We start from the raw sequence: 20497 nt of genomic DNA on the forward strand, positions 1-20497 counted from the left end.
GGTTGGGGCAGGGGTAGCCTTCGGGGAGTGGAATTTGTCTCACTTCCTGGTGGTCGCTCTGTCTGTATCCAACACCAGCATTCTTCAAAAACGTGACCGCGGCAGTCACACACACTAACTCAGGTTTTTAACCCTTTCTGCCCCAAATATCTACAATACCAAATATCTCAAATTCCCACAGTCATCACAGCGGCAGCCTGGGCAGACGCACAATGCTGCAAGAATGGCATAATGGACGAGCCCGGCGTCTGGAGAATGAAGGTGCTCGTGAGGAGTTACGGGGCGGTGGGTCTGGGCCCGAGGGCGGCATTGAGCACCTGGTGAAACAGTGATCGGCCCGGCCAGGAGAACCTCAAGCTGCCAGGGTTGGCCTCGCTGCACCCCTGGGAACGGTCCCGAGGAGCGGGTGGGGGTGCGAGCCGATTTCGCTGGACCGTTCTCCCGTGGCCGACGCTCCAGATCCTCACGGACGCCCGTTCCAAATGTTTGGGCGAGCCCCAGGCGGCCTCTGTGAGCTCCAGGAGCCACCGTGGAAAGTCCTGCAACGGACGTTCAATGACCCGCAGACTATCAGAGACCCTCGTCACGGACAACCGGGACCCCCATCTACCGGTGAGGGGTTCCAGCCATTCCTGCCAACCTCAGGGTGAAACATACCCAGCCCGGCCCCCCATAGCGTCCGTCCTCAAACGCTGAGCCGAGCGGGCGGTCCAGATATTCAAACACAGCTTTAGGAAGCAGGACACGGAGGTGCCCTCGAGGCGAAGGCAGGGAGTGGGTATCACCGTTGCCTCACGGTGCCAGGGAGCAGGTTCAATCTGTCCTCGGGTGACTGTCTGTACGGAGTCATTGGCCATGATCAATTGTCCCTTAGTGTCCAGGGATGTACAGGTTAGGTGGATTGGCCATGATCAATTGTCCCTTAGTGTCCAGGGATGTGCAGGTTAGGTGGATTGGCCGTGATCAATTGTCGCTTAGTGTCCAGGGATGTACAGGATAGGTGGATTGGCCGTGATCAATTGTCCCTTAGTGTCCAGGGATGTACAGGTTAGGTGGATTGGCCATGATCAATTGTCCCTTAGTGTGCAGGGATGTACAGGTTAGGTGGATTGGCCGTGATCAATTGTCCCTTAGTGTCCAGGGATGTACAGGTTAGGTGGATTGGCCGTGATCAATTGTCCCTTAGTGCCCAGGGATGTACAGGTTAGGTGGATTGGCCATGATCAATTGTCCCTTAGTGTCCAGGGATGTACAGGTTAGGTGGATTGGCCGTGATCAATTGTCCCTTAGTGTCCAGGGATGTACAGGTTAGGTGGATTGGCCGTGATCAATTGTCCCTTAGTGCCCAGGGATGTACAGGTTAGGTGGATTGGCCATGATCAATTGTCCCTTAGTGTCCAGGGATGTACAGGTTAGGTGGATTGGCCATGATCAATTGTCCCTTAGTGTCCAGCGATGTACAGGTTAGGTGGATTGGCCATGACCAATTGTCCCTCAGTGTCCAGGGATGTACAGGTTAGGTGGATTGGCCATGATCAATTGTCCCTTAGTGTCCAGGGATGTACAGGTTAGGTGGATTGGCCATGATCAATTGTCCCTTAGTGTCCAGCGATGTACAGGTTAGGTGGATTGGCCATGATCAATTGTCCCTTAGTGTCCAGGAATGTACAGGTTAGGTGGATTGGCCATGATCAATTGTCCCTTACTGTCCAGTGATGTACAGGTTAGGTGGATTGGCCATGATCAATTGTCCCTTAGTGTCCAGGGATGTACAGGTTAGGTGGATTGGCCATGATCAATTGTCCCTTAGTGTCCAGGGATGTACAGGTCAGTGGATTGGCCATGATCAATTGTCCCTTAGTGTCCAGGGATGTACAGGTTAGGTGGATTGGCCATGATAAATTGTCCCTTAGTGTCCAGGGATGTACAGGTTAGGTGGATTAGCCATGATCAATTATCCCTTAGTGTCCAGGGATGTACAGGTTAGGTGGATTGGCCATGATCAATTGTCCCTTAGTGTCCAGGGATGTACAGGTTAGGTGGATTGGCCATGATCAATTGTCCCTTAGTGTCCAGGGATGTACAGGTTAGGTGGATTAGCCATGATCAATTGTCCCTTACTGTCCAGGGATGTACAGGTTAGGTGGATTGGCCATGATCAATTATCCCTCAGTGTCCAGCGATGTACAGGTTAGGTGTCTTGACCATGATCAATTGTTATAGTGTCCCGGGATGTACAGGTTAGGTGGATTGGCCATGATCAATTGTCCCTTACTGTCCAGGGATGTACAGGTTAGGTGGATTGGCCGTGATCAATTGTCCCTTAATGTCCAGGGATGTACAATTTTGGTGGATTGGCCAAGATCAATTGTCCCTTAGTGTCCAGGGATGTACAGGTTAGGTGGATTGGCCATGATCAATTATCCCTTAGTGTCCTGGAATGTACATGTCAGGTGGATTGGCCATGATCAATTGTCCCTTCGTGTCCAGGGATGTACAGGTTAGGTGGATTGGCCATGATCAATTATCCCTTAGTGTCCTGGAATGTACAGGTCAGGTGGATTGGCCATGATCAATTGTCCCTTAGTGTCCAGGGATGTACAGGTTAGGTGGATTGGCCATGATCAATTATCCCTTAGTGTCCAGGAATGTACAAGTCAGGTGGATTGGCCATGATCAATTGTCCCTTAGTGTCCAGGGATGTACAGGTTAGGTGGATTGGCCATGATCAATTGTCCCTTAGTGTCCAGGGATGTACAGGTTAGGTGGATTGGCCATGATCAATTGTCCCTTAGTGTCCAGCGATGTACAGGTTAGGTGGATTGGCCATGACCAATTGTCCCTTAGTGTCCAGGGATGTACAGGTTAGGTGGATTGGCCATGATCAATTGTCCCTTAGTGTCCAGCGATGTACAGGTTAGGTGGATTGGCCGTGATCAATTGTCCCTTAGTGTCCAGGAATGTACAGGTTAGGTGGATTGGCCATGATCAATTGTCCCTTAGTGTCCAGGGATGTACAGGGTAGGTGGATTGGCCATGATCAATTGTCCCTTAGTGTCCAGGGATGTACAGGTTAGGTGGATTGGCCATGATCAATTGTCCCTTACTGTGCAGTGATGTACAGGTTAGGTGGATTGGCCATGATCAATTGTCCCTTAGTGTCCAGGGATGTACAGGTCAGGTGGATTGGCCATGATCAATTGTCCCTTAGTGTCCAGGGATGTACAGGTTAGGTGGCTTGACCATGATCAATTGTTATAGTGTCCCGGGATGTACAGGTTAGGTGGATTGGCCATGATCAATTGTCCCTTACTGTCCAGGAATGTACAGGTTAGGTGGATTGGCCGTGATCAATTGTCCCTTAATGTCCAGGGATGTACAATTTTGGTGGATTGGCCAAGATCAATTGTCCCTTAGTGTCCAGGGATGTACAGGTTAGGTGGATTGGCCATGATCAATTGTCCCTTAGTGTCCAGGGATGTACAGGTTAGGTGGCTTGACCATGATCAATTGTTATAGTGTCCCGGGATGTACAGGTTAGGTGGATTGGCCATGATCAATTGTCCCTTAGTGTCCCGGGATGTACAGGTTAGGTGGATTAGCCATGATCAATTGTCCCTTAGTGTCCAGGGATGTACAGGTTAGGTGGATTGGCCATGATCAATTGTCCCTTACTGTCCAGGAATGTACAGGTTAGGTGGATTGGCCGTGATCAATTGTCCCTTAATGTCCAGGGATGTACAATTTTGGTGGATTGGCCAAGATCAATTGTCCCTTAGTGTCCAGGGATGTACAGGTTAGGTGGCTTGACCATGATCAATTGTTATAGTGTCCCGGGATGTACAGGTTAGGTGGATTGGCCATGATCAATTGTCCCTTAGTGTCCCGGGATGTACAGGTTAGGTGGATTAGCCATGATCAATTGTCCCTTAGTGTCCAGGGATGTACAGGTCAGGTGGATTGGCCATGATCAATTGTCCCATAGTGTCCAGGGATGTACAGGTTCGGTGGATTGGCCATGATCAATTGTCCCATAGTGTCCAGGGATGTACAGGTCAGGTGGATTGGCCATGATCAATTGTCCCATAGTGTCCAGGGATGTACAGGTTAGGTGGCTTGACCATGATCAATTGTTATAGTGTCCAGGGATGTACAGGTTAGGTGGATTGGCCATGATCAATTATCCCTTAGTGTCTTGGAATGTACAGGTCAGGTGGATTGGCCATGATCAATTGTCCCTTCGTGTCCAGGGATGTACAGGTTAGGTGGATTGGCCATGATCAATTATCCCTTAGTGTCCTGGAATGTACAGGTCAGGTGGATTGGCCATGATCAATTGTCCCTTCGTGTCCAGGGATGTACAGGTTAGGTGGATTGACCATGATCAATTGTCCCTTAGTGTCCAGGGATGTACAGGTTAGGTGGATTGGCCATGAACAATTGTCCCTTAGTGTCCAGGGATGTAAAGGTTAGGTGGACTGGCCATGATCAATTGTCCCTTAGTGTCCAGGGATGTACAGGTTAGGTGGATTGGCCATGATCAATTGTCCCTTAGTGTCCAGGGATGTACAGGTTAGGTGGATTGGCCATGATCAATTGTCCCTTAGTGTCCTGGAATGTACAGGTCAGGTGGATTGGCTATGATCAATTGTCCCTTAGTGTCCAGGGATGTACAGGTTAGGTGGATTGGCCATGATCAATTGTCCCTTAGTGTCCAGGGATGTACAGGTTAGGTGGATTGGCCATGATCAATTGTCCCTTAGTGTCCTGGAATGTACAGGTCAGGTGGATTGGCTATGATCAATTGTCCCTTAGTGTCCAGGGATGTACAGGTTAGGTGGATTGGCCATGATCAATTGTCCCTTAGTGTCCAGGGATGTACAGGTTAGGTGGATTGACCATGATCAATTGTCCCTTAGTGTCCAGGGATGTACAGGTTAGGTGGATTGGCCATGATCAATTGTCCCTTAGTGTCCAGGGATGTACAGGTTAGGTGGATTGGCCATGATCAATTGTCCCTTAGTGTCCAGGGATGTACAGGTTAGGTGGATTGACCATGATCAATTGTCCCTTAGTGTCCAGGGATGTACAGGTTAGGTGGATTGGCCATGATCAATTGTCCCTTAGTGTCCAGGGATGTACAGGTTAGGTGGATTGACCATGATCAATTGTCCCTTAGTGTCCAGGGATGTACAGGTTAGGTGGATTGGCCATGATCAATTGTCCCTTAGTGTCCTGGAATGTACAGGTCAGGTGGATTGGCCATGATCAATTGTCCCTTAGTGTCCAGGGATGTACAGGTTAGGTGGATTGACCATGATCAATTGTCCCTTAGTGTCCAGGGATGTACAGGTTAGGTGGATTGGCCATGATCAATTGTCCCTTAGTGTCCAGGGATGTACAGGTTAGGTGGATTGGCCATGATCAATTGTCCCTTAGTGTCCTGGAATGTACAGGTCAGGTGGATTGGCTATGATCAATTGTCCCTTAGTGTCCAGGGATGTACAGGTTAGGTGGATTGGCCATGATCAATTGTCCCTTAGTGTCCAGGGATGTACAGGTTAGGTGGATTGGCCATGATCAATTGTCGCTCAGTGTCCAGGGATGTACAGGTTAGGTGGATTGGCCATGATCAATTGTCCCTTAGTGCCCAGGGATGTACGGGTTAGGTGGATTGGCCATGATCAATTGTCCCTTAGTGTCCAGGGATGTACAGGTTAGGTGGATTGGCCATGATCAATTGTCCCTTATTGCCCAGGGATGTACGGGTTAGGTGGATTGGCCATGATCAATTGGCCCTTAGTGTCCAGGGATGTACAGGTTAGGTGGATTGGCCATGATCATTTGTCCCTTAGTGTCCACGATGTACTGGTTAGGTGGATTGGCCACGATCAATGGTCCAGGGATGTACAGGTTAGGTGGATTGGCCATGATCAATTGTCCCTTAGTGTCCAGCGATGTACTGGTTAGGTGGATTGGCCACGATCAATGGTCCAGGGATGTACAGGTTAGGTGGATTGGCCATGATCAATTGTCCCTTAGTGTCCAGGGATGTACAGGTTAGGTGGATTGGCCACGATCAATTGTCCCTTAGTGTCCAGGGATGTACAGGTTAGGTGGATTGGTCATGATCAATTGTCCCTTAGTGTCCAGGGATGTACAGGTTAGGTGGGGTTACGGGGATCGGGCATGAGGATTAAGCCTAGGTGGGATGCTCTTTCGGGGTCAGTACAAACTCAATGGGCCGAATGGCGTCCTTGTGCACTGTGGCGATTCTCAGGTTCTATGGAAGCTGGCCCGATTCTTGTTCAGCTGGTGGATGCCAAGGGTTGTAGTGGAGAGGAAACTGGGCCGGCCTGGTAAAAGGTCAAGCCCAGGGTTAAGATAACCTCCGGAAACACGCGGTCCACCTCCGACACGGGCGGGAAGGCGACAGAACTTCCAGGGGACATCACTGCCCGGGACCAGGTCCTCAGCGCCGGCCCTTCACCGGCGTGCGTGGAAGGGAGGGTCCCCTCACCCCTCAGGCCCAGCTGTGTTGCCAGCAGGCACGTGAAACAGGGGAGAAGAGCCCATCAGTTGGACATTGAGAGGGAACCTTTGGACTTGGACGGGGCGGTTGGATGCGGTAACCCTCACGAGGCCCATGGGGATACGCTGATCGATCACCCCGCGGGACTCATCGAGGTGGATGGAATTCCCCCCAGACACCGCGTCTTACTTCGCTCACCAAATACCGTCCCAAAGCTGGACTGGGACTCTCACTTTCCCTGAGACTCTATTATTTCACGCTGCGGGAGTGGCCTTCACCAGTACTCCAGCTGCAGAAACACTAACACCCAGTACAGTTGTGGTTTCTGACTTTTATACTCCATCCCCCACCCTCGCGATAAAGGGTCTCACCCGTTGGCAACGGATCCAAAAAGAATTCGAAGAAGGGGATTCGTTCATAGACGGGAGCTCGTTTACACATCTTCACATCACCGTTCTCATTAATCAGATCCACAATTTCCTGGATCCACGTTGTCCCTGTGGAGAGACAGAGAGAGAGAGAGAGAGACAGACAGACAGAGAGACATCGAGAGAGAGAGAGACAGACAGAGAGAGACAGAGAGAGAGAGTGACAGAGAGAGACAGACAGAGAAAGAGAGTGAGGCAGACAGAGAGAGAGAGAGAAACACAGAGATAGAGATACGAAGAGAGACAGAGAGAAAGAGAGAGAGAGACAGAGAGGGAGTGAGAGAGACAGAGAGAGAGAAACAGACGAAGAGAGACAGAGAGAAAGAGAGCGAGAGAGACAGAGAGAAAGAGATACAGAGAGAGACAGGGAGAGAAAGAGAGAGCGACAGACAGAGAGAGAGAGAAAGACAGGAAGTGAGATTGAGACAGAGAGACAGAGAGGTGAGACAGAGAGACAGAGACAGAGCGAGAGAAAGATAGAGAGAGATAGAGAGAGAGAGAGAAAGAAACAGAGAGATAGTGAGACAAAGAGAGACAGAGAGAAAGAGAGAGAGAGACAGAGTGAGAGAGAGAGTGAGACAGACAGAGAGAGGGAGAGGGAGACAGAGAGAGAGTGAGACAGAGAGAGAAAGAAACAGAGAGATAGAGAGACAAAGAGAGACAGAGAGAAAGAGAGAGAGAGAGTGACATAGGGATAGAGAGAGAGAGACAGACAGTGAGACAGAGAGAGAAACAGAGAGATAGAGAGATGAAGTGAGACAGAGAGAAAGAGAGCGAGAGAGACAGAGGGAGAGAGAGAGTGAGACAGAGAGAGAGTGAGACAGAGAGAGAGGGAGACAGAGAGAGAATTATATATAGAGAGAAAGAGGCAGACAGAGAGAGGAAGAGAGACCGGGGAGAGAGTCGCAGAGGTCGAGAGAGAATGAGAATGAGTGAGGGAAATAGATGGAGAGATAGCAAGAGATCCGTTAGGTTTAAAACACCTGAAGGCCAAGAGAAAACTGACCAATGCCCCACCCACCACCATGATACCTGGGCTCTCCCTCCACCGTGAGGCCTCGGCCCCTCTCTTCACCGAGAGGACTCGGCCGCTCTCCCTCCACCATGAGGCCTGGGCCCTCTCCCTCCACTGTGAGGCCTGGGCCCTCCCTCGACCATGAGGCCTGGGCCCTCCCCCTCCACCATGAGGCCTGGGCCCCTCTCCCTCTGCCATGAGGCCTGGGCCCTCCACCTCCACCATGAGGCCTGGGCCCTCCCCCTCCACCATGAGGCCTGGGCCCCTCTCCCTCTGCCATGAGGCCTGGGCCCTCCCCCTCCGCCATGAGGCCTGGGCCCTCCCCCTCCACCATGAGGCCGGGAAGCCTCTCCCTCCACCATGAGGCCTGGGCCACCACCCTCCACCGTGAGGCCTGAGCCCCTCTCCCTCCACCGTGAGGCCTGTTCCCCTCTCACCTGATTTGGGGTAGGTGGCGATGAGCAGGTCATCGGGCCTTGCCTGGAAGGTTTTCACCGTCTCCCAGTTGTCAGCCACCCAGGCGGGAAAGGGGACATCTTGCAGCAGTTTGAGCTGCGGCCTCCTGACTGTGAGGCCTTGCAGCTCCGGATGATAGTCCAGCTCCATCTCCAGGATCCTGAAACTGGACAGCACCATGGTCAATTCACTCAGCACCCAGAGGCTCCCGTCTCCCTCAATTGCCTCCCCCAGAGATAGAGAGACAGACAGAAAGAGAGAGAGAGAGAGACACAGACAGAGAGAGAGAGAGAGAGAGACAGAGAGAGACACAGACAGAGAGAGAGAGAGACAAAGAGAGACATAGAGAGATACAGACAGAGAGAGATAGAAAGAGAGAGACAGACAGAGAGAGACAGACAGACACAGAGAGAGAAAGAGAGAGTGGGAGAGAGAGAGATTGTGAGAGAGAGAGTGTGGGACAGAGAGATGTGGGAGAGATAGAGTGAGTGAGAGCGCCTCTCCTGAAAGATTTCTAAGTGCGGTAGCGAGCTGGAATTGTCGCGAGCTTCCCGGCTCTCGGTCCAGCGAGGCCAGCAACGCTATTCAACGTTAATTGGTCCACTTAACGAGGCCCCAGGGGCTTCCCGTTGCAAATGTCAGCTCGCCAGCTGATTGGCCGGGACCGCGCTGGCCAGGTCGAGCAGCACTTAAACCGCACTCGCTCAGCTCAGCCCAGCCAGCTCGCAACAATGGTGCCCAGGAAAAGCTCTCCCATAATCTCCGGGAGAGGGCCCAGACTGCCGGAAGGGCGCCACACCGAAGAATCCTCAGCTCCTTCGAGGAGCGGGCCCTGGAGGTGACCGGTGTGGCTGAGGACAGGGTGACCCACGCGGAGGCTGGACGTAGATTTGGGGGACCACCGGGGGGGGGGGGTCACACTCAGGTGGATTGTCACACGGGGGTTGTTGTTGCCTCACTGACTGACCCGTCCCTCCCACTGACCACATGTCCATTCTCCCGCAGGTCCTCCAGCCGACAGTGCCGGCCCATCCCGGGCGGCCTCCTCTCCTGACTCCCATCCCGGGCGGCCTCCTCTCCTGACTCCCGTCCCGGGCGGCCTCCTCTCCTGACTCCCATCCCGGGGGGCCCCCTCTCCTGACTCCCATCCCGGCCGGCCTCCTCTCCTGACTCCCATCCCGGCCGGCCTCCTCTCCTGACTCCCATCCCGGCCGGCCTCCTCTCCTGTCTCCCATCCCGGCCGGCCTCCTCTCCTGACTCCCATCCCGGCCGGCCTCCTCTCCTGACTCCCATCCCGGCCGGCCTCCTCTCCTGACTCCCATCCTGGGCGGTAAAGGAAACTATAATTTAAGGGAATCTTAACCTGTCGAACTACGCCAAGTTTGGGGGAAGCTTAGTTGATGAATCAAGTCCTGGCGCAATACGACAAGTTGTAAGATTTGTACTATTTGTAGACTGTGTTAAGTTGTTCGATTCCTTGTATTATTCGACTGTGTGTAGTTGAAGGAATTTATATCATCTCTGCTATTCGGTTATCAGTAGCACTTTGCGAATACTGGAACTCAGCAGAAATTTGCAGTATAAACTCCTCAGGTGCCAAAAAGAATTGTTTTATTTGTAGTCGCTTGATTACAATTTGAAAGTCATTTAAAAGGCAATTCGTAGACAATTCGAAGCTTTCAGAGAATTACAGACATTATCTTTCTTTGCTTAGGCAGACAGCTCGAAAGTAACTTTTAAAAGGTCAAAGTCTGGCAATGAAACATGAAGAGAGAGAGAAAGCTAATCTTCAGCTAAACTCAAACTCAAAGTCAAAAGTGGACTAACATCACTGACACAGACTGTTAGACTGACAGAACCCCCAAAAGACATCTCTAAAATGGAGACTATAAAGGACAAAACTGACTAAACTAAACACTAAAACCAAACCTAACCTAAAAAGACAATACTCACAAAGACAACAAAACCCCAACCTAACCTAAAATGGCCGGGAGAAACTTTTCAGTTATACACTTTCATATCTGTCTTAAGTCATCTAATTACACCCCAATATAATCCTAATTGGTTTGGGTTAGACTCAAACACATTTGATTTGATGGCAAGCCGTCCATCTTCAATGTGCAACATCAGCTTTTCTGACCCAGCTGTTATCTGCATTGTGAACAATGGGGCCTTCATGTTGCTGTGTATTCAATCCCTTGGCCTTGACAATTAGCACAAGACAGTGTCAAATTATCTTGCAACTGTGCTTTTTTTTTAATGTCACACTGTCTTTGAAAATATGCATTTGCCAGAACAACGGACTTCAGTATAAGTGAATTATGCTGTATAAATGGGTATTAAAAGTGGGGCTCAACATTTATGCTTAAACAGCTATCTTTTACCTATACTAGTTGTATTTGAAATACTTGGCTTCTACAGTCGGCCTCCTCTCCTGACTCCCATCCCGGGCGGGCTCCTCTCCTGACTCCCATCCCGGGCGGCCTCCTCTCCTGACTCCCATCCCGGGCGGGCTCCTCTCCTGACTCCCATCCCGGGCGGCCTCCTCTCCTGACTCCCATCCCGGCCGGCCTCCTCTCCTGACTCCCGTCCCGGGCGGCCTCCTCTCCTGACTCCCATCCCGGGCGGCCTCCTCTCCTGACTCCCATCCTGGGCGGCTCCCTCTCCTGACTCCCATCCCGGGCGGCCTCCTCTCCTGACTCCCATCCCGGGCGGCCTCCTCTCCTGACTCCCATCCCGGCCGGCCTCCTCTCCTGACTCCCATCCCGGCCGGCCTCCTCTCCTGACTCCCATCCCGGCCGGCCTCCTCTCCAGTCTCCCATCCCGGCCGGCCTCCTCTCCTGACTCCCATCCCGGGTGGCCTCCTCTCCTGACTCCCATCCCGGCCGGCCTCCTCTCCTGACTCCCGTCCCGGCCGGCCTCCTCTCCTGACTCCCATCCCGGGCGGCCTCCTCTCCTGACTCCCATCCCGGGCGGCCTCCTCTCCTGACTCCCATCCCGGGCGGCCTCCTCTCCTGACTCCCAGGAGACCACCTCGGAGGAGAGCTCCGAGGAGGACACCGTTATAATCGCGGCACCGATATCACCGCCACCCTCCCCCAGTGCAGAGACACGCACCGCGGTGGGACATGTTAGTGGACAGGCTTCTGGGGCACAGTCTGGTGAGCACCACACGGCTCCTGATGTACGTCAGGTGGAGGCAGGAACCCCCCCCTCCCCCAGGCGGGACAGCAGCTGGATCCCAGGGCCCCGCTGGGCCCCAGCCTGATGCTGAGCCTCTGGAACAGGGTTTCCCGGAGCTGATGGAGATGACAGGGAGTGGCCGGGACATTCAGCGGGAGACACTCCAGTAGACCCATTGCCGATTGGAGGAGTCCCAGATGAGGCCGCGTCCCGGGGTCAGGGGTTTTTCATGCCCCCTTCTATTTCTCCTCAGTCCATTTTGGAGTTCCTTCCTGGCTACCTTGTAACCCTCTAGAGCCGAGTCAGATCCTTGCTTCCTCAACCTTATGTAAGCTTCCTTCTTCCTCTTGACTAGAAGCTCCACTTCTCTTGTCAGCCAAGGCTCCTTCACCTTACCATTCCTTCCTCGTCTCAGTGGGACAAAACTATCCAGCGCTCGCAGCAAGTGCTTCTTAAACAACCCCCACATTACTGTTGTGCATTTCCCCAAGAACAACTGTTCCTAATTTATGCTCCTCAGCTCCTGTCTAATAGCAGTATAGTTTCTCCTCCCCCAATTAAATACCTTCCCATACTGTCTGTTCCTATCCCTCTCCATGACTATGGTAAAGGTCAAGGAGTTGTGGTCACTGTCACCGAAATGCTCTCCCACCGAGACATCTGACCTGGTTCGTTGCCGAGCACCAAGTCCAATATGGCCTCCCCCCTAGTCGGCCTATCTACATATTGAGTCAGGAATCCTTCCTGTACACCTGATAAAATCTGCTCCATCCAAACCATTTGCACTAAGGAGGTTCCAGTCAATATTAGGGAAGTTGAAGTCACCCATGACAACAACTCTGTTACTTCTGCACTTTTCCAAGATCTGCCACCCAATCTGTTCCTCCATCTCTCTGCTGTTATTGGGGGGTCTATAGAAAACTCCCAATAAAGTGACTGCTCCTGTCTTGTTTCTGACTTTCACCCATACTGACTCAGTAGACAAACCCTCCTCAACTACCTCCTTTTCTGCAGCTGTGGTGCACTCCCTAATTAACAGTGCCACTCCCCCTCCTCTTTTACCTCCCTCCCTATTCTTCTGAAAACATCTAAACCCCGGAACATCTAACAATCATTCCTGCCCCTGTGAAATCCATGTCGCTGTAATGGCCACAACATCGTAGTTCCACGTACTGATCCATGCTCTAAGTTCCTCTCCCTTATTCCTGACACTCCTTGCATTGAAACAGACACACTTTAACCCATTCCACTGAGTGCAACTTTGCCCTATCAACTGTCTATCCTTCCTCACAGACTTGCTGCATACTATTTCTGCCTGTTCAACAGCTACCCTATCCTCTGATCCATAGCTCTGGTTCCCATCCCCCTGCCAAACTAGTTTTAACCCTCCCGAAGAGCTCTAGCAAACCTCCCACCCAGGATATTGGTGCCCCTCCAGTTTAGGTGCAACCCGTCCTTCATGTACAGGTCCCACCTTCCCCAGAAGATATCCTAATGATCCACATATCTGAAGCCTTCCCTCCTGCACCAGCCCTGTAGCCACGTGTTCAGCTGCACTCGCTCTCTGTTCCTTGCCTCACTTGCACGTGGCACCGGTAGCAATCCTGAGATCACTACTCTGCTTGTCCTGCTCTTTAGCTTCCAACCTAACTCCCTAAAATCACTTTTTAGATCCTCATCACTTTTCTGAGCTATGTCGTTGGTGCCTGTGTGCACCGCGACTTCTGGTTGCTCCCCCTCCCCTTAAGAATCCTGTAGACTCGATCCGAGACATCCCGGGAGACAACATACCTTCTGGGAGTCCCGTTCGCGACCACAGGATCTCCTATCCATTCCCCTAACCATTGAGTCTCCTATCACTATCACTTTTCTATTCTCCCCCCTTCCCTTCTGAGCCACAGAGCTGTCATAAAATGCACCCATGCACATCATGAGGTAAAAGCAGGCAGTGACAGACACCCAGGTGAGCCAATCAACATACAGGACAGAACACAACCAATCACCAGACAGGACACCAGAGTGGGGCGTCCAACTATAAAACACGCAAGGCATCAGCACTCCGCCTCTTTCCACTGGTGACAACTGTAGTGACAGTCAGGGTGTATATATCAGTTAGCACCTTCTACACATGGGTCAGAGCTAGCCTTGTCTCGATAGTTAGAGTTAGTTTACTTAGAGTAGTAGAGTGTCAACCCATAGCCAGCTGTGTACATTGTTACAGAAGTTCAATAAATCTTATTGAACCAACACCTACGTTTGGTGTCTGCTTTACCGTTTATCTGCATCTAGTTGCAGTCCGTGTTACCCCAGGGTGAATAACACAACAAGAGCCAGGCTCAGTGCCAGAGACCAGGCCGCTAGGGCCTTCCCCACTTAGGTCATCCCCCCCATTAGCATCCAAAACAGTATGCTTGTTTTGAAGGGGAACGGCCACGAGGGATCCCTGCATTGTCTGCCCTTCATTTCCCTTCTCCTGACTGTAACCCAGCTACTCTTGTCCTGTACCTTAGGTGTGGTTACCTCCCTGTAACTCTTCTCTATCACCCCCTCTGCCTCTCGATGATCCGAAGTTCATCCAGCTCCAGCTCCAGTTCCCTAACGCGGTCTCTGAGGAGTTGGAGTTGGGTGCACTTCCCGCAGGTATAGTCAGCGGGGACACCGGTGGTATCCCTCACCACCCACATCCTACAGGAGGAGCATGCAACTGCCCTAGCCTCCATCCCCTCTGATCTTACAGAATGTAGCTGCCCTGTGGAGCAACTGGATCTCCGCCCTCCGACTCTGCTCCCAGTCAGCTGCACTCTCTGTAAACTCCCGGCTCCCTTCACGCTCTTTGAGGAAGTGTGGGAAATGAAATGAAAGGAGCACCTTACTCCCTCCTCACCGAACTCCCTCAGTGACCAAACTCTCACTATAGCACTCAAATGCACCCAAATTCAGCACTCCTTCAGTCACCAAACTCTCACTAAAGCACTCAAATGCACCCAAATTCAGCACTCAGTGCAAGAGAGACAGAGAGAGACAGATAGAGTAAGGCAGAGACACAGAGAGAGTGACAGAGAGATGGAGACAGGGACAGAGAGAGAGACAGACAGATAGAGAGATACAGAGACACACAGAGAGAGAGACAGATAGAGAGGTAGATAGAGAGAAAGAGACAGAGAGAGAGAGAGAGACAGAGGCAGAGAGACAGAGAGAGACAGACAGATAGAGAGATACAGAGACACAGAGAGAGAGCGACAGAGAGAGAGAGAGAGATAAAGAGGTAGATAGAGAGAAAGAGACAGACAGAGAGAGAGACAGATGAAGAGACAGAGACAGAGAGAAACAGAGACACAGAGAGACACGCAGATAAAGATAGAGACAGAGACACACAGAGAGAGCGACAGAGAGAGAGGCAGATAGAGAGAGACTGATAGAGAGAAGCAGATCGAGAGAAAGAGACAGAGAGAAAAAAACAGAGAGAGAGAGACAGAGGCAGAGAGGCAGATAGACAGAGAGACAGACAGATAGGGAGAGAGACAGACAGATCGAGAGAGAGACAGAGACAAAAGAGAGAGCGAGAGAGAGAGAGAGATCGACAGAGACAGAGAGAGGGAGAGGAAGAGAGACGGAGACAGAGAGAGAGAGAGAGACGGAGAGAGAGAGAGAAAGAGAGAGAGAGAGAGACAGAGGGAGAGACAGAGAGAGAGAAAGAGACAGCGACGGAGGTAGAGAGAAACAGAGACACAGAGAGAGACAGAGAGAGAGAGGGGGACAGAAACAGAGAGGGTGTGACTGACAGAGAGGCAGACAGGCTGACAGAGAGATAGTGAGAGAGACGGACAGAGAAACGGACAGAGACAAGCAGACAGACAGAGAGGTTACCTTGCTGAATCTTTGAGCTATGAATTGGGAGTTAACTTTTGGGCGTCTTCCACTGATTGAGGAGGCAGAGTAGAATGACTGGTTTCATTCCTCCTAATTCTCTCTGGATAAGGGCCAAGGCTCAGAAATATATATATAGGGAGGCACGGGGGCGGGGAGAGGAACTCCAGACAATTGCTTCACAGCTCCAGGGTCCTAGGTTCGATTCTGGCTTGGGTCACTGTCTGTGCGGAGTCTGCACATCCTCCCCGTGTGTGCGTGGGTTTCCTCCGGGTGCTCCGGTTTCCTCCCACAGTCCAAAGATGTGCAGGTTAGGTGGATTGGCCGTGATAAATTGCCCTTAGTGTCCAAAATTGCCCTTAGTGTTGGGTGGGGTTGCTGGGTTATGGGGATAAGGTGGCGGTGTTGACCTTGGGTAGGGTGCTCTTTCCAAGAGCCGGTGCAGACTCGATGGGCTGAATGGCCTCCTTCTGCACTGTAAATTCTATGATACTATGAGAGTGAGAGAAATAGAGAGGGGGAGAGTGAGAGTGTAGCAGAGAGAGAGAGTGACAGTGTGGGAGAGAGAGTGAGAGCGGGAGAGTGAGAGTGAGTGGGAGAGAGCGAGTGAGAGTGAAAATGAGAATGTGGGAGAGAGAAAGTGAGAGTGGGAGAGAGAGAGAGTGAAAGTGTGGGTGAGAGAGAACGAGAGTAGGGTAGAGAGCGAAATGGGGATAGAGAGTGAAAGTGGGAGACAGTGGGACAGAGAAACAGAGTGGGAGAGTGGAGAGAGAGTGAGTGGGAGAGAGAGAGTGGGAGAGAGAGAGTGGGAGGGAGAGAGAGTGGGAAAGAGAGAGAGAGAGAAGTGGGAAAGAGAGTGGGAGAGAGAGAGATAGAGACTGGGAGAGAGAGTTGGAGAGAGAGAGTGGGAAAGAGAGAGTGGGAGAGAGAGAGAGTGAGAGAGTGAGAGAGAGTAGTGGAAGAGAGAGTGGGAGAGAGAGAGTGGGAGAGAGAGAGTGGGAGAGAGCGAGAGAGAGAGAGTGGGAGAGAGAGTTTGAGAGAGGTGGAGAGAGAGAGTGGGAGAGAGAGAGAGTGTGGGAGAGAGTGTGGGAGAGAAAGAGTGGGAGAGGGAGAGTGGGAGAGGGAGAGTGGGAGAGAGAGTAGTGGAAGAGAGAGTGGGAGAGAGAGAGTGGGAGAGAGCGAGAGAGAGAGAGTGGGAGAGAGAGAGAACGAGAGAGAGAACGAGAGAGTGAGAGAGAGTAGTGGAAGAGAGAGTGGGAGAGAGAGAGTGGGAGAGAGCGAGAGAGAGAGTTTGAGAGAGAGGTGGAGAGAGTGGGAAAGAGAGAGTGGGAGAGAGAGAGAGTGTGGGAGAGAGTGTGGGAGAGGGAGAGATAGAGTGGGAGAGGGAGAGTGGGAGAGGGAGAGTGGGAGAGGGAGAGTGGGAGAGAGAGAGTGGGAGAGGGAGCGTGGGAAAGAGAGAGTGGGAGAGGGAGAGTGCCAGAGGGAGAGCGAGAGAGAGAGAGTGGGAGAGAGAGTGGGAGAGAGCGAGAGAGTGGGCGAGAGAGTGGGAGTGGGAGAGAGAGAGTGGGAGAGAGAGAGTGTGAGAGGGAGAGAGCGAGTGGAAGAGAGAGAGTGGGAGAGAGAGAGTGTGAGAGGGAGAGAGCGAGAGTGAGTGAGTGGGCAAGAGTGGGAGAGAGATTGGAAGAGCGATGTTCCATTCTAGTGCGTTGCAATGATTGAAGCAGTGCATCAAGAACGTCGGAGTTCGTGACTAGTTAAGGTTTATTAAATTACAATGATGTGGGTAGAAAACAACACTAATACTACTAACGAACTGTAAACTGTGAACTAGATTACGAGAGTTGATACTAACCACGCCAACTCCTCACTCAGACTTCCCGAGGCTGCAGTGTCACGCGGTGGAGCTCTACTGCCACCTGCTGGTTTTCTTCCCCAAGGGACATTAGTGAACCAGATGGGTTTTTACGACAATCGACAATAAATTTCACCAACTTCCGGGTGGGATTCGAACCCGGGGCCCCAGATCTTTATCCTGGGTCCCTGGATTATGAGTCCAGCGACAATACCACTATGTCACCACCCCCCCCCCCCCACCTTGTGGCAGTGGCCCTCGCGGCCTTGATGGCCTCTTTGAGTTCTTATAGTTCCTCTGTGAGGAACTCCCTTCACCTGACCACCGGCGAGGGAGAGTCCTGTGCAGGGTCAGGTGGTCCCTCTCTAATGGGTCCTTTACCCCTCGCTTCTCCAGGCTTTTCTTGCCTTTCGCCTCTTTTCGGACTGTGGAGCTGCTATTGTTTGGCTTTGTTGGTTGTTGGAAGACGGTGAAGGGATGTCTTTTCCCGATCCTGGCGGGCTATTTTCGGATAAAAGTGCCAACATCCAAATTCTCACGATGAGAGCCACCTTTCGTGCTTCTGCTCAGCACATCGTCACCGGAAGCCCAGGAGTATTTGTATTTCGGGGATTTCAACAGTAATTGGAGTAGCCACATTGTAAAGAATTTAGAGGCACTGGAATTCTTAAAATGTGTTCGGGAGAGCTTTTGACATCAACATGTCTAAGGTCCAATCAGAATGGCGCAGTGCTGGACCTAATTCTCGGGAACATATCCAGACAGGTGTTCAACGAAGCAATGGGGGAGCATTTTAGTGATAGCGATCACAACACAGTCTGGTTTAAGTTTGCTACAGAAAAGGATGGTCTGTAAAGGAGGGTTTTGGATTGGGGGAAGACAGATCAAAACAAAGAACAAAGAACAAAGAAAAGTACAGCACAGGAACAGGCCCTTCAGCCCTCCAAGCCTGCGCCGACCATGCTGCCCGTCTAAATTAAAATCTTCTACACTTCCCTCTATTTACATCCTGTTCATGTATTTGTCAAGATGCCCCAGAAACGTCACTATCGTCCCTGCTTCCACCCCCCCCCCCTCCCCTCTGGCAGCGAGTTCCAGGCACCCACTACCCTCTGTGTAAAAAACTTGCCTTGTACATCTACTCTAAACTTTGCCCCTCGCACTTTAAACCTATGCCTCCTAGTAATTGACCCCTCTACACTGGGGAAAAGCCTCTGACTATCCACTCTATCTATGCCCCTCATAATTTTGTAGACCCCTATCAGGTCGCCCCTCAACCTCCGTCGTTCCAGTGAGAACAAACCCAGTTTATTCAACCGCTCCTCATAGCTAATGCCCTCCATACCAGGCAACATCCTGGTAAATCTCTTCTGCACCCTCTCTAAAGCCTCCACATCCTTCTGGTAGTGTGGCGACCAGAATTGAACACTATACTCCAAGTGTGACCTAACTAAGGTTCTATACAGCTGTAACATGACTTGCCAATTCTTATACTCAATGCCCCGGCCAATGAAGGCAAGCATGCCGTATGCCGCTTGACTACCTTCTCCACCTGTGTTGCCCCTTTCAGTGACCTGTGGACCTGTACACCAAGATCTCTCTGACTTTCAATACTCTTGAGGGTTCTACCATTCGCTGTATAAGATGTTATTAGGAATAAGGCACAATCTAGCCCACGTACAGCTTCTCGTGGGAACATCTACAGCAGAACAGTGAGGGGGTGGATTATATGTATTGTGGTAAGCTGTTACTGTATTACATGTATTGCGGTAAACCACTGACTGATGGCTCTGCCTCCCCTTGGGCTCGGTATAAAGGTGGCTGACCTTCGGCCCTGCCCCAGTTTGGGATCAGTGTAGCGGGTTCCTTTCTTGCTTTACTCCCCTACTGGGCCGAGATCTGGCGTTTGTATATCTGTGTGTGTCTCTCTCCAGCTGGCACTGAAACTTCAGAGGCCAGGGGATGCCGCACTGGGACACCTCCGCGAGAGAGAGCACTGAATCAAGCCTGCCGTTTATCCCTAACCGGAAGCCTGAGGCTTATATCACACAGATATCCAGACCCCCACCAATGCCCAGGTGATTCTCTCTCTTGCCGGTGGTAAAACACCCACCTGGTTCCTACTTCGCTGGAGTAGCTTTCCCAAGAGAGAGAATAGGACACTGCTGTTTATTACCTAACCAGCAGCCTGTCCTGAGTGAACGGGTTTGAATTGTTCAAGATGACCCTAGATTCTCGACCCCGGAATTAGGGTGAGGAGCGTTTAAATGTGACTTGGTCAGAGATCGCTGGTGAGAGATCGAATAATTGAAACGGACTCCAATTACAAAACAAATCGAGGTTTATTGAAAAACCCAGGTCAAAATCACCAAAACAGAAGAAAATACAATAAAACCTTAAACTCTACCAAAACTATGTCTATCAGGAAATTGCTATGACGGACACAACGTAAAAGCTTACTGTTAAACAGTTTCTTAGCAATGTTTCAAAACTATTAATAAACAAGTCAAACCCCCTTTCCCCAGATTCTCAACACCTATGAATCTCTGGGGAAACTTCGCAAGCTGCTCGAGGTACTCACAGTTTAAAAGGTCCAATTTCTCAGCAGACTGTAGACACAAAAACGGCAGGAGCGTAGAATCAGGGGCATTTAGAGCTGAACTGTTAGCTCAACTGAACTGGAGTTACCTAGCTGAACTCCTGAACTTGAGTCCCTCGAACCACTTGATTGAACTCTCCAAAGGCTGTCCTGGCCCCTTACTTTATAATATGATTTCAAAGCTCCCGCAGTCTCCGCCCACTCTCCAACAGGCAAAGTTCCTATGACAAAAGCCCCATCTCTTCATCTGCAAGATAAAAGGACTTCTTAACAGCCGTTCCTTGTTTCTCCGGAGATTCTGAACTTACTTCCCCATCATGGTAATGGTTATCTCCTTACCCTGAGATAAGGCCATTATCACCTGTATTGAAGTCCAGGTTCTGTGCTCTGACCTCCTGCTGGTTGGGTCCAGGGCCATTATCACCTGTATTGAAGTCCAGGTTCTGTGCTCTGACCTCCTGCTGGGTGAGTCTGGTGACATTGTTCACTCCATTGTTCTGTTGGTTGAACTAATCAGTGGCTGTCTGGCATCTTGCAGTTTGTCAATTCAAAGGCTGGGGTTTCC

The 20497-nt window shown here is 51.3% G+C and overlaps 1 protein-coding gene across 2 annotated transcripts in view; it reads right to left on the reverse strand.

The window, feature by feature from the left end:
* The window catches only part of LOC140395989 (sulfotransferase 1C2-like), a 70771-nt gene extending 50713 nt beyond the window's left edge, over window positions 1-20058 (reverse strand). The window contains exons 1-3 of one of the 2 annotated variants that reach the window (XM_072484024.1): window positions 19915-20058; window positions 8413-8597; window positions 6904-7029 (exon numbers count right to left, since the gene is read on the reverse strand). In XM_072484024.1, the coding sequence (XP_072340125.1) occupies window positions 6904-7029; window positions 8413-8581 (295 nt within the window). In that variant the 5' untranslated portion in view covers window positions 8582-8597; window positions 19915-20058. Of the gene's footprint in view, window positions 1-6903; window positions 7030-8412; window positions 8598-15481; window positions 15630-19914 lie in introns of those variants that run through there. The other variant, XM_072484023.1, reaches the window with a different exon arrangement.
* Window positions 20059-20497: the final 439 nt, after the last annotated feature.

The sequence above is a fragment of the Scyliorhinus torazame genome, chromosome 19 (genome assembly GCF_047496885.1).
Source record: "Scyliorhinus torazame isolate Kashiwa2021f chromosome 19, sScyTor2.1, whole genome shotgun sequence".
NCBI lineage: Eukaryota > Metazoa > Chordata > Chondrichthyes > Carcharhiniformes > Scyliorhinidae > Scyliorhinus > Scyliorhinus torazame.